This window comes from Phoca vitulina, unplaced genomic scaffold (assembly GCF_004348235.1).
Source record: "Phoca vitulina isolate PV1807 unplaced genomic scaffold, GSC_HSeal_1.0 scaffold31, whole genome shotgun sequence".
NCBI classification, from domain to species: Eukaryota; Metazoa; Chordata; class Mammalia; order Carnivora; family Phocidae; genus Phoca; species Phoca vitulina.
Genome location: NW_022589734.1, coordinates 24515913 through 24530219, shown reverse-complemented (window position 1 = coordinate 24530219; position 14307 = coordinate 24515913). Strand labels below are relative to the sequence as shown.

The 14307-nt window shown below is 42.3% G+C and overlaps 2 protein-coding genes across 2 annotated transcripts in view; one reads left to right on the top strand and one right to left on the bottom strand.

Moving 5' to 3' along the window:
* Positions 1 to 5655, top strand: part of LOC116644833 (sodium-dependent phosphate transport protein 1-like) — a 34739-nt gene extending 29084 nt beyond the window's left edge. The window contains exon 12 of the mRNA XM_032424685.1: positions 5518 to 5655. Within this exon, the coding sequence (XP_032280576.1) occupies positions 5518 to 5655 (138 nt within the window). The remainder of the gene's footprint in view (positions 1 to 5517) is intronic.
* The window catches only part of LOC116644850 (histone H2B type 1-A-like), a 383608-nt gene that overhangs the window by 317305 nt on the left and 51996 nt on the right, over positions 1 to 14307 (bottom strand). The gene's annotated exons all lie outside the window — the stretch shown is intronic.

Sequence of the window (14307 nt, the reverse complement as noted above, 5' to 3'; positions counted from 1 at the left end):
AAATAGAAAAATTGAAATAAAAAATTTTAGATGAAATACAGCTAACACGAGAATTAGTGAAGTTTCGGATTCCACTAATAAGAGTAAGTAATTTGGGCCAATTCTCTTAGTAAAAGCAATTTAAAAGGTTGAAAAAAATATGAAGAGTCTTCTTTGAAGCTTCAGAGAACCAGAGAGATGGAAAACTTTAACAGGAAAGATCTGGGAGAAACCAGGAACTGAAAGAATTAGGCAATGGACTACGGGGTATTTTCCACTGGGCTGAGGAAAGCAAATTTTCTGGCTGCTTTTGAGAGTCTGCCAAGGGTGAGGAGCCCGATAAATTAACTCTTGTTTTAGTCTGAGACCTTCCAAGAGTTGCGCGGAAGGAGTAAGAGTGAACAGAAATAAACCAGTCCTCACGCAGTCTGCTTGAGTCATCTGGGCAGAACAGAGCATATCCAATCTTACTTTAAAGGGGTTCGGACTTACCGTGTCCCAGAGGAGTCAGCAGGAAGCAAACAAAAACAGCGCTTTTGGGGAGAGGCATCACCAACCTGACTGTCACCAGAAATAGTTTTTTTTAAGAGCAATCTCCTGCACACAACAAAAGATAACCAGGCACATGATGGAGACACAGCAAAATGGGGGAAAACCAGCAGAACAAAGAGCAAATAACAGTGGCAGGAGAAAGGGACCCCAAAGACAAGTCAGACTGGTACCACCAGCTCGAGTACAGCGCACCGGGAAGGATAAGTGAAGCTTGATATTTTCCGTAGGAGGCTCAAACTATAGGAAGTCACATAGAATATGTGAGAAAAAAAGGACTAAAACTGAAGTTTAAAAACAAATTCTGCTAAGAACCCCAAATCCCAACAGCAAAAACTACGGAGGTCTTTCTTTCTCAACTGGTAGATCCTTCTCGAGTCAGCCGGTGGGGTAACTGGGGAGAGCCGGTCCTCTAAGCACTCCCAGTCACCGAGCAGAGCAGAGGGTGCAGTGAGGGGCAGTGGCCCTTTACCCTTCTGCTCCGGGTCATGGTCCAAAGCAATCACGGCTAACCTTGACTTCAGGGGGGCTGTGGAGTGCCATGAAGGAGGACCAAAAATGTCACATCGGTTCACTCCTCCAGCCACCAAACATTCAGTTCACTCTCCCCGGTGCGGGTGGAATGATTTCACTTCCTCCGTAAGGACCCGGGGTCCCACCTCGTTATGGCATCAAGTTCAAAGTGCAGACTGTGTCCTGTCTTCGCTGGGGCGATCATGCACAACGGCCCTCCACATCGGGGGCACCGTACCCCATCATGCTGTTTACTGCGGTGGCACCGTCATCCATTAGCCGTCGTAAACACTTCCTTTCAGAAAAGGAAGGTCGGGACACAGACAGCAGCTATAGGTTTACAGTAATGCCGGCACCCTGCTAGGCGGACGTTTTGAGACTACCTCTCAGGGTGCGCTTGAGTGTTCTTTGATCAGGTCCTGAAGTGACTGAATGCAGGGACCGGGGGGCTTTTGGAGTGGTCTGCCTTGATTAGTGTGCTCTGTGTGGAGTAAGGTGAGTGAATCAAATATTTCATGATGAGAATGGTGAACTAGGAGCTAATTATTGCAGCTAATTATTGCAGCTACTTATTGCAACAATAATTTTTTCTGGGGACACCTGGGTGGTTCAGTCAGTGAAGGGTCTGCCTTTGACTCAGGTCATGATCCCAGGGTCCTGGGATCGTGAGCCCCGCGTCGGGCTCCCTGCTCAGCGGGGAGTCTGCTTCTCCCTCTACCCCCACCCTGCTTGTGTGCTCTCTCTCTCTCTGCCAAATAAATAAATAAAATCTTTTAAAAACATGATTAAAAAATAATGTTTTTTCTGGTTCTTCTCTTGGCAGTTTCCCACTTGCATGAAGTTAAATGTATTCATGCAAGTTATTTTGGCCAATGACACATGAGAGGAAGTTATATGTGTTAATTCTGAAGAGAAGTTTAAGAGGCAGGAGGTCATTCTCTTCTTGACATAGCAACTGGTAACGATGAGAATGGCGACTGCATCTCTACCATCCAGGATCTGGGGATGAGGAGATGTAGAGCCCAGCTCCTAGCTAACCTGCTGTGCACCCTAGTGTGACCACAAAGCCAAACCATTAAGAGATACAAAGATAGCTATAGTGAAAGATTTTAATACACCACTTGTAATTGTTGCAGCAAGGAGAAAAAAATCTGTAAAAATATAAAAGAGTTGAGCAACACAATTAACATGCTTGGCCTAATTGACATTCATGGAACGCCCCACTCAACAACCACAGAATCCTCATTCTTTTCAAGGTGTCCTAGAACATTTGTAAAAATTGACTACATACTGTGCTATTATGTAAATTCCAGCAATTGTAACAGGACTGTAATTACACAAAATGTGTCCTCCAATCACGATTAAATTATTATAGAAATCAAAGACAGAATAGTTAAGCAGAAAAATCCACACATATTTTGAAAATAAGAAATAACATTTTAGATCGTCACTTGCCTATACTGACAAGTTCAGTGATGTGGCTCAGTTCTTCCCCTGGGGATAGATGGTAAATTAGATTTCAAAGGATCGATATTCTATAGAAAACCAAAGTGCAATAACATCACAACTAATACCAATAGGATTTCTAAAAAGATCACATATATTTACAAACTGAACAACATAATAGAAAATAATTATTAGGTTTAAAAGAACATCAAAAAGTGAATTCAGTAACACTTAATGACTGAATGACAGGGAAATTGTTACATGTGGAAATATATTGGACATTTAGGGTAATTTATAACTTGACCTAATCTACAGAAGAAAACACAAGAAAGCCAACCAAAAATAAATAAGCTAATAAGCATTCAACTGCAGAACTTGGGGAAAACAACAACATAGCAATCCCAAAGAATAAGAAGGATTAAAACAATAAGGATAAAATAAATAAATTCTACAGTTAATAAAACAGTAGAGAAGACACACAAAATTTAAAATTGGTAATCTGAAAAGATTAATCAGATAGACAGTCTTTCTGGAGCTGGATACAAGAGACAAGATTCAACTGTTGGAAATACCAAGTGAGAAGGAGAAATTTTTTTGGAGACGTTGTAGATTAAAAGCTAAGAACAGTAAGAACAACTCTATGCTAAAAATTTGGGAAAACTGGATAAACAAATATATTCAGATTCCTAAAAATATATACAGTGTGTATTCAAATCTCAACTCTGCTACTCATAAGCTATGCAACCTAGAAACATTTCTTATACTATAAGTCCTGGTGTCTCCAGCTATAAATGGCCAAAATGACAGAGAAACCTCATGGAGTTTAGGGGCTTACCAAATCAGATCATGCATGCAAGTACCAGACGCTCATGTATTCAACCCATAACAGCTATTAATATCATTATTTGCATACCCTTTTAAATGCTATCTTATTGTGCAGCATTCCGAAAAGGTTAGCAAACCCAATTGGTCAATAAAAGTAAGTTACAGGTATATACGATGTAAATGCAGAAGAACAAAATAACATTATGTACAGAGAACAGACTGTCCTGGGGAGGGGGAATCAAAGTTAGATATTATATTGTATAAATATCTAAAGCACAGTATCAACCAATATTACGAAGTACTCATGGGGGAAAAACACTGAAAATTGTGCAAACTCCATATGAAGAGAACTGCACACGTATTAAAGCAACATCAGTGAAACTATATGAAGAAGGAGGCAGATCAAGTTTTTATGTTGGACTTCAGGTCCAAATCACAATGAATTCTATCAACTTAAAATTATTGAAAACTTTATTATTTATCATTAAATTTCTGGGCACATCTTGGTCCTTTTCTTGACTTTCTGTTTGCCAATGACCTGTTAAGCTTGGCATGTTTTAATTAGAGAAATGGCTGTAATTAAATATATTTAATGTCTTATCTGAAGGAAACATATTGTTTTATTTTTTCAATGTCTACTCTTAATTATATTTTGTTTTTCTAATTTTAGTTTTCTTTTTGAGAGAAAGAGAGAGCAAGTAGGAGTGCAGAGGGGCAGAGAGAGAGGGAGAGAATCTTAAGTAAGCTCCACACCCAGCATGGAGGCATTCGTGGGGCTCGATCTCACAACCCTGAGATCATGACCTGAGCAGATATCAAGAGTCAGACGCTTAATTGACTGAGCCACCCAGGCGCCTCCACTCTCAATTGTATTTTAAATAAAACTGATGATGATTTGGTCAAGTTCCAAAAAAATACATTCTGTATGATAAAGTTTCATTTCAAACCAGAGGAGATGGCTTTATTTTTTAAAAAAACATAGTGGGAAGCCCACTTGTAGAAAAATACGATTATACTCTGTTCTCATATCTGACCCCAAAATTAATTCTAGATGATTAAAGATGTAAGTGAAGAAAGGAAACAATAAAGATACTAAAGTAAAATAGGCCTTAATAATTATATAAACTTTGAGTTGGACATCCTGCAAAAGTATTGTACCGGACACCTAAACCCAATCACGATGCATTATAGAAAACTACATAAAATTTAATCTCGGCTGATAAAAAAGGTAAAAAGCAAAATGGTAAAACAAGTCTCAAACATAATTAAAATTCAAGGTCATCTTTGAATATAGATGCAAAAATGAACTAAATCACCAGTGCATAGAATCCACCAGCATATTAAAATATATGCCTACAACACCATGATTAATGAAGGCATTTTCTATGAAAGTAAAAGTGGCTCAGTATTACAAACTCTATTAATGAAACTGATCATATGGGTAGGCTTAAGAGAAAATGCGTTATAATTAAGGAAAAGGTATTTGATAAATTTTATTCAAAAGCATTGATGGATATGTAATTAACTACCAAGATACTCAGACTTATAGTAGCAAAAAGTGAAAAACAACTTAAATATAGAGAAATAAGGGATGTTTTATAAATTTTATAGATCTAAACTCTGGATTACTAATCAGTCAGTAAAGGTTATGATACGGTCCAATATTTCTTGATATGCAAGCATGTTTATATTTCTAATTAAAAAACCTGTTTTTTTATCAGTATCAGTATCACTGTCTTAAGCAGTATGCACATCATAATGTTATTTTTATACATGAAAAATTATATGTACATAGACATAAATCAAAAAGTAGAAAGATAGAGGGCACCTGGGCGGCTCAGTCGGTTAAGCATCTGACTCTTGATTTCAGCTCAGGTCATGATGTCAAGGTCCTGGAATCAAGTCCCACGTTGGGCTCTGAGCTCAGTGAGGAGTCTGCTTGTCCCTCTCTCTCTGCTCCTCCCCCCACTCGCATGCTCTCTCCCTCTCAAATAAATAAATTAAATCTTTTTAAAAAATAGAAAGATAAATAGTAATTATCTTTGTAGAGTGAAATTACAATTTTTTTGCTCCTTATGAGTGTGTTTTTCCATGTCTATTAAGTGACCTGTGTTGAATCTATACTAATTTTAATATTATATTGGAAGTGTTACAAAGTACCTCAAGCCCACTAATTTATAATCACTTTGCACTATAATCCCTCAGGATCCAGAATCCGCCTGGTTTAAAATTTTCTTCCTCATGGCAGGCGTTAATGTGATATGCCTACTTTTCTGTCTCGTCTTTGGAAAAGCAGAAATTCAGGACTGGGCTAAAGATAGACAAGAACACACACGCCTCTGAAGGTAAGAAGTGATCAGCTTGAGGTCAGATTTTGAAACTGGGGGTATAGGAGAGGGTGGGCTTGAGGGTGACAGGGCCCTAAGACAGGGACAAGTTCCAGTTTTAGACTAGAATGGGACCACGTCAAGTCTAAAACTCTGGTGTCCTGATGGACATTCAGCCCAGAGGAGGCGCTGCTCTGGGATTCTGGGGAGAGACATAGACATTTGGGAGCCTGGGCCTCTCTAACATTAAGGGTGAGGAAGACAAGGGGAGGCTTTTGAGGGGATGGGAAGGGCCCTCAGTGGGGCAGGAAGAACAGCGGAAGAATGAGTTCTCTCAGAACAGAAGTAAAAAAGGTGGGCATGAGCACCCTCAGCAAATGCTACCAAGGGATCAAACTGCATGAGGTCTGAGAATTTACCCATGGATTTGACCCTGATGAGAATGAATGATGGAGACAAAGGGTCCATTAAAGGTCTTTCTTCTCGAAACTCTTGTCAGTGGTAAATAAAGACTAGACATGTCTCTTTATAGGATTATTTCAGCTAATACATAAATAAGAATTGATATTTATAGAATATCCTCAGTTTGCAAACTCCAGTGAATGAAGGGATCCAGGCTTTGTGCATCAACAGCTGTTAACATCACAAAGAGAGATTTGCTCATATTGTGTACATCCTGATGAAAGAACACGCCCCCACCAAGGTCTTGCTACGAACACCAACTGGGCACCATCAAGCCTATAGAGACAGCTGCTATTTTGTAAGAAATACAGAGACTACAGAACGCACAATGCATTGAACTCAATCCTAAGGACACGGGGCACCTGGGTGGCTCAGTTGGTTAAGCATCTGCCTTCAGCTCAGAAATGATCTCAAGTTCTTTGTGTGTGTGCTTGTTCCAGATTCTCTGGAATAGAGTTTCACCTTTAAATTCTACCTTTCTGAGTCATTTCACTTAATCTGTGTTTCTTACAAATATTTCACCCACTCTGAGTGCTGCCTCCTTTGCAGAGAGGAGTTTAACCCAACAGCATTTGTTACCCTTACAAATAGACTGCATTTTTTGTCATTTGATTTTCTATCCCCCTAAAACGATGTCCTCCCTATCTTCGTGGTCCTCCCACGCCTGCCACCTGGCCTGGACCTAGTAACTCAGGTTTATGGTATATTTTAAATGCTGGTTGTGCTTCCACGCTCTGATGAAATCTTTGAAAATGCGTCCATTTTTCACTAGCATGCAATATTTGGCTGCCTTCTTTTCCCTTCGAAAATATCTCACGCACTGGACTTTCCTAGTAACTTTTCTCCTGCTGGGACCCAGTCCCCTGAGCTTGTAATTCCCCACACACCCCACGGGTGCAATATCCCGTGTCCTGTTTACCTTGGTGGCCTTCCATCTTCCATCAGGCTGGAGCCCGAGGGAGGGCTGGGAGCTTGAAATCCACCTTGCACACCCCAGCCCAGATGACAGCCGGCATGGGGACCCCAGCCCAGGGAGTGGGGTCACTCCGGAGGCGTCTCCCTTGGCCCTGCTCTCTGTTCGGCTGTGCTGAGAGGAGAATGGAAGGCTCTTTGGACAACGTGCATCTTCAGCAGCTTGCAGCATCCCCAGTGTTTCCCGGGCACAGGCTGAGACGTTGTTGCAAAGCTGGTCAATCTTAGCCTTGCATCTTGACTGAAGAAGCTGGGGCGGGGGGGGAATCGGAAAGGGCTGAGTCATAGTCATGTGTCTCCCCTCGGGCCCAGAGCCTGTGTGGCCCAAAGGGCCTGGGCCCCAGAATTGCACGCATCCGTGGGGTACCCCCGCCCCGCAGCCCCCGCCTGGACACAGGTCCCTCTCCCGCTCCCCCTCAGGAAGGAGCAGAGCTCACAGGCAGGCGGCTGTGAGTTGACTCCGGTGTCACCTTTTCTTTGGGTCCTCCTTGTCTGGAATTTAGCAAATAGCCCTTGTAGGCTCTGGCTTGAGGTAGTTCCCTCGTTTGCCTCATTTTCTGTATCTGTTTAGTTGCCTTTTTTAGGGGTGGGGAATTCCAACCGTGGGGTGACAGCATAGGACTGTAGATACTATCAGTCCTGCGGGTAAGCCTTATCAGTGAGGCGCTCCAGGAGTCTGCATAACAAAGACCTTGGCTCGAGGGTTTGTCCATGAAAAGGCATAGTTATGTGGGCCTGGAATCTTTTAAATTTTGGCATGTTATGTTTTGAGGATATACGTGGATTTTATTGAACCAGGAGATTGAGGGGGATGTCCTGGGGTCTGTAAAGAGAAATAGAATGCCCAGTTCTGCAGCTGTCTCTGAAGCTGGGGCCAGAAAGAAGCCACAGGAGGGACAGAAGAGGTTCCCCTCGTGGGGGCACCCGTGGGTGGACTCGGTCCTGTGGCTTCTCCCTCCGACACTATCAGCCACCTGGCCAGTCGGCCAGTGGGATACCAAGGACTTTTGGCAGAGCTTAATCTCCTGCAAGCTTTTCGTTTTTAATTTTTATTTATTTATTATTATCATTTTTTAAAATTTTCAATTCCAGTAGAGTTAGCACAAGGTTATATTAGTTTCAGGTGTACAATATGGTGATTGCAGACTTCAGCGCTCCTGTGAGCTTTGTAAATGGGCTGCGTCAGCCAGGTAGGGCAGCCCCAGCCTTGCCACCATCACGGAGTCGTGAGCTCACATGGGGGGGAGGGAGGGAAAGAAGAGTTCCTGGAAATTCGTGCTTTCCTTATTGTCTTTACTTCATCTACAGAAGTTTAGTGAAGAGCTGAAGTAGGGATTTGGTTTTGTTTCCCAAGCCAGTGAGTTTTAATGACATCATTTTTTTTTTTTTTGAATACTTCACATTTGTTCTTCTGGTTTAAAATACCAACTTTTGGTAAAATAAACTTCTATATATTTATAGGTGTTTCTGGGCTTACTATATAGTTTAATATCTGTTGGTACTGGGACCTGTCATGTAATATATTGATGGGTCTAAATTTTTAATGTATAAATATCGGGCCAATCAAACATTTTTCGTTTGTATTTTTGAAGATGATACTGTGTAATATCAGCTGTTTATTCTCCCAGGAAAATTAATAATCACTGGGCCATTTTAATAAAGACAACTGCAGTATTTAAATTGCACCAAATTAAAATTTAATTGCATTAGATTGCACTAAATCTATTTGGGAGAAACTAAGAACATAGTAAGACCCCCCCTCATGACGAATGTGGGTTCAGTTTTTCTTGAGTCCAGTGCTGCAATTTGCTTCCTGTATTTAGCATACATTCCTTAACAAAATTTAATTTATATTTCCTGAATGTGATTTTTATTTATTGTAATTTCTCACACATTTGGTCTGAGATATAAGGAAGGTATTGTTTGAATATGTTTATTTTTTAACTGAAAAACTTACCTGTGGCTAAGTTATCTTGTTAGGATGGTTTGGGAGTTGATTCTCTGGTTTCTAGGTAGATAATCACATCATTTGCAAATAATAATAATAATTTTCTTTCCTCCCTTTTGATATTTTATCTTTTTTTTCCCCTTCTTGAATCATGGCCCTTAGAATTTCCAGAACAAACTTAAATAATGGGTTAATGTTAGTATTCCTTTATTCTTTATGCTTTTAAATGCATACACTTTAGTTTTATTCTTTTTTTTCTAAGATTTTATGTATTTATTTGAGAGAGAGAGTGAGCATGAGCAGGAGGAGGGCCAGAGGGAGAGAGAGAAGCAGGATCCACACTGAGCAGGGAGCCCACCGTGGGGCTGGATCCCAGGTCCCTGAGATCATGACCTGAGCCAAAGGCAGACGCTTAACTGACTGAGCCACCCAGGTGCCCCCTCTAGTTTTACTCTAATAAGTTGGTTGTTTATTTTTATTTATATAATTTTTTATTGAAGAATAATTGACATACAATGTTGTATTAGTTTTAGGTATAAAATATATGATTCAAAAAAAAAAAACGTAGTGACTTGATATATATTTACATTACAAAATGGTCACTGCAATAAGTCTAGTTACCATCTGTCACCATTCAAAGTCGTTACAATATTATTGACTGTATTCCCTGTGTGGCACATTACATTCCTGTGTCTTATTTATTTTATAACTGGAAGATCATACTCTGAACCTCTGAATTCCGTTTACTTGTTTGTCCATCCCTCCACCCTCCTTCCCTCTGGCAGTCATCACTTGTTCTCCGTATCTCTGAATCAGCTTTGGCTTTGTGTTGTTGGTTGGCTTGTTTTGTTTTTCAGATTCCACAAATATGTGAAATCATTTGGTGTTTGTCTTTCTCAGCCTGACTTGTTTCATTTAGCATCTTAGCTCCGTCCCCATTGTTGCAAATGACAAGATTTCATTCTTTTTTATAACTGAGTAATATTCGGTTGTATAAATATGCTATATCTTCTTTATCCTTTTGTCTATCAGTGGACATTTGGGCTGCTTCCATATCTTGGCTGTTATAAATAATGCTGCAAAAACATAAGGGTGCATGTGTTTATTGAATTAGTGTTTTCATTTTCTTCAGATAAATACCTCAAAGTAGAATTGCTGAATTCTATGATAGTTCTATTTTTATTATTTTTTCATTATTTTTTTTTTTGTTTAAGTAGGATCCATATCCAGCATGGAGCCTGGCATGGGGCCTGAACTTAGGACCCTGAGATCAAGACCTGAGCTGAGATCAAGAGTCAGACGCCCAACCGACTGAGCCACCCAGGCGCCCCTATGATAGTTCTGTTTTTAATTTTTTGAGGGACCGCTGTACTGTTTTCCATAGAGGCTGCACCAATTTTGCAATCCCACCAACAGTGCATGAGGCTTTTTTTCCATCCACATTCTTGTCAACGCCTGTTGTTTCTTATCTTTTTGATCATAGCCATTCTGACAGTTATGAAGTGATACCTCATTGTAGTTTTGTTTTGCATTTCCCTGATGATCGGTGATGTTGAACATCTTTTCATGTGTCTGTTGGCCATCTGGATGTCTTCTTTGGAGAAATGTCTATTCAGGTCCTCTGCCTGTTTTTTAATTGGATTGTTAGTTTTTTAAAAACACATTGAGTTGTAGGAGTTCTTCATGCATTTTGGGTGTTAACTTCTTATCAGATCTGTCGTTTGTGAATATCTTCTCCTATTCAGTAGGTTGCCTTTTTTGTTTTGTTGATGGTTTTCTTCACTATGCAAAAGCTTTTTAATGTGATGTCATCCCATTTCTTTATTTTTGCTTTTGTTTCCCTTGCCTGAGGAGACAGATCAAAAAAAATATCGCTAAGACTGATGTCAGAGAGCTTATTGCCTATGTTTTTTTTCTAGGAATTTTATGGTTTCAGATCTTACATTTAAGTCTTGAATCTATTTTGAATAAATTTGCATATGGGATAAGAAAGTGATCCGGTTTCATTGTTTTGCATTTAGCTGCCCAGTTTTCCCAGCACCATTTATTGAAGTGACGGTCTTTTCCCCATTGTATGTTCTTCCCTGCTTTCTTGCCCATGCTCTGACACCCTACCCCGGGGCACCCCTCCTGGACCATGGAAACCCTCCTCATCTCTCCTGGGTGCTGACATCCTACCCTAATACCCGAGATAAACAAAGCTAGATGCTATTGAAAGTGGTAAGGACAGATTTCAATCAGTAATATACTGTTGCAAAAGGGAAACGAGTCTAGAGAGATCCGAACTCAAATTTTTATTCATACAGAGGTGAGGGGCATTTTAAAGGGAGGACAAGGGAATGGGGAGAGGGGAGAAGTGAGGGCTCAGGAGAGTCAGAAAGGTGAAGAATTACAGAACGCAGGAAGGGGGCTGGCCCATGTGAAGCTCTCCTGGGTTGGCTGACTGGTCCTTATGGACGTTAGCCCTCCGCACCCGTGTCAGCCCAGACCCTACGTCAGGCTCTCAGACAACAGAGACACTGTCCACACCATGGTCAGGTTTCAGCACGTATGTCACGCGTCCCGGCCTCACTCCTAATCCCTCCCTGCTGGGCCGCCCTGGACTAATCTGTTAGGCAGAGGAAAGATGTGTCTAGGGCACTTGCCCTTTCTGGATTTTGTAACCAGGTGAAGCTGGGTTTCAGTCCTGTCTGCCAGTGGGCACAGGCTCTAGCAGTTTGTTCTTTGAAAGGACGGGGGATGCTTCTGAGCAAGACCAGAGCGTATGCGGGCACAAAGGGAAGTCTTCATTTCACAAAATAGGCATTTGCTGAAGTACAAAAACTGTGCCTTGTTATTGCTGTAGATAAAATGTATTCTTATTAATAAGGGAGGGCAGCAATATCAAACTGCTTGAGCTGCAAACCCCAAGATGTGCAATGTTTCAGGACACCACACAGATAGAGAGCAAGTGATGACAGTCTCATCCTGTGTGCCTGGACCTAGCACGATGTTGGAATCGTTCACCAGTCATATTTATTTTTATGTCGGGAGGAGAGCAGAGTAGCAGATGCCTAGGATAAGCTGTCATTGGGACAAGGAAGACAGCTTGAGAAAAAAAGACTTGGCCAGACTCGTCCTTTGAACTGTTTTTAAAGCTTTCCTATGTCCGCAGGGTACAAGGACTCACCAGTGACATTTGTGTGCACTTTTTTCTTTCTCTACAAAACTTAGTGTAAAGCAGAACACTGGGAGAGCCTGGGACCGACCTCCTCACTGAAGGGAAGAGGGACCAGCCCGGGAGCTGGGACTGAGGGGCAGTCAGCAGCCCAAGGAAGAAGATGGCCAGTCCCACCCTACACCCTGCGTGCATCTCTTTTGTGCCATATATTGTTTGGACCAGGTAGCAGGTCTGAATTTTAAATGTAGGTTTGTTCGTCTCCACTCCACATTCTTTGCTTTATAAATGATGGCTACGTTAACCAATAAACAAACGCAAGAAAATAAATGTTATTCTAAGATTTTCTGAAAGAACTTTTCCCCTGTTTTCAGCTTTCACTCCTCTGTGTTGCAGATGTGTGGATCAGTGGAAAATCTGAGAAGGTCTCTGTACTTTAAGGGAGCCCATTTTGGGGGAAACTGTACTAGTCAGGGCCAAGGAGAAATCAAACTTGTTTCCAGAAGCAACTAAAAGTGACAGATGAGGAAAAAACAGAAGAGTCCACTGAAGGAAAGGAGAGAAATACATGCCCAAAGGGGTGGTCCAGAAACAAGTACGAGCCACTGCCCTGGTGGGCAAACCCCGTGATCCTCGCTGCTGAGAGCCCGGGGTTGGCTGTGTAATTGCCGGAGATGGGGAAAGGAGAGATCCAGTCTCTCAGTCTCAACACCAGATGGGATAAGGAAGGGGATTTGTAGGTTTAGATAATTCTATGTTCTGAAAAACAAAGGAAATTAAAGAAGAATTGGGTCCTTTACCTTCTCAGCCGTTTCTTCCCTAACTGGTCTCCCACACCACCACAGGCCATTCCATGCATTGAGGCGCACGGTGATTGAACACCCACCCACTCACCCACACACGCACGTATTGACTCTGTACGAGACACGGTGGTTGTGTGTTAAAGACATTACAAAGTAATTTGTGCCATGGTTCCTGCACTTCCGGAGTCTACAGTCAGAGGGGGTGGAGGGAAGTGTCGTAAATGAACCAGGGGTGGAGGCGGGTGCGTGGAGGGAGGAACTAGGGGACGTGTTGGAGGTGCCCTGAGGGCAGGACGTGGTCTTGAGCCAGCTGTGAAAGGGCAGGAGTGGCCCTCACGCATCTCCAGTCATCCACCCACCTGGGCTTCGGGCCCACGTTCCTCCCTTACCCTCAGCCTCCTCGGGAACCTGCACTCATGTTCTTTAGCAGAGTCCATTTTTTTTCTTCCAACTAGATTCTTCTTCCCCCAGGTTTGAATCATGCTTGCTTTCAGCTCCTTTCTTGATCCACTCCTTTTTGAAACACACGCCTCTCTTCTCTCTCTGAGCACCCTATTCTCTTGGTTTTCCTTCTCTCTTTCTAGTTTCCTCTTTTTTTCCTTTTCCTAAAAAGGCTAATGATCCCCCAGGCTAGCCATTCAGTGTTCAGAGTTCTATAAGCCTCGTTCGCAGGCTTTCCCTCCTTACGCCATCCTGTCACCAGGGCAGCCTCCGCCATGCCAAGCATTTCAATCACCACCTGTATCTAGAAGCTTCCTAGAGTTCCACGTGAAGCCCAGATCTCCCTCGTGTCTACTTTCCTTCCTGTCACCTTCACTTGGGTGTGCTCTCTGTCCCACAGGCATCCCCATCTGTCCAGTAGCAAACTACAACTTAGGAGTCACCCCATACACCTGCCACCCGTTTGGTATCCGAGTCTTGTCAGGTGTATCTCCTACAGTGAATAATCCGTTTACCCCTCACCCGTGTTCCCCTTTCTATTTCCTTTCCCACAGTCGTCATCCGCATGTGTGTGTGTCATCCACTCTCCTGAGACGTTGTCCTCCCTGAAGCTGGGTCTGACTTTGGTCTCTGCCGGGAACCCATGTTATATGTTCATTAATACTGATTTAGTGCTCGATGCTGTCGCTTTGTTTCATGGTCCCGATCCTGCCCACACGGGGGATTAATGAAAGCGGACACACAGCACGCACTCTGCAGACTGTGGAGTGGGGTCAAGCCAGCGTGGGTCTTGCACACACACTTTAGGAAGAACTGGTAAGTGAATGAGGTGACCGTGGAGTGAGGCTCACTGAAGGCAGGCGGGATTCCAGCAGCCAGAAGAGC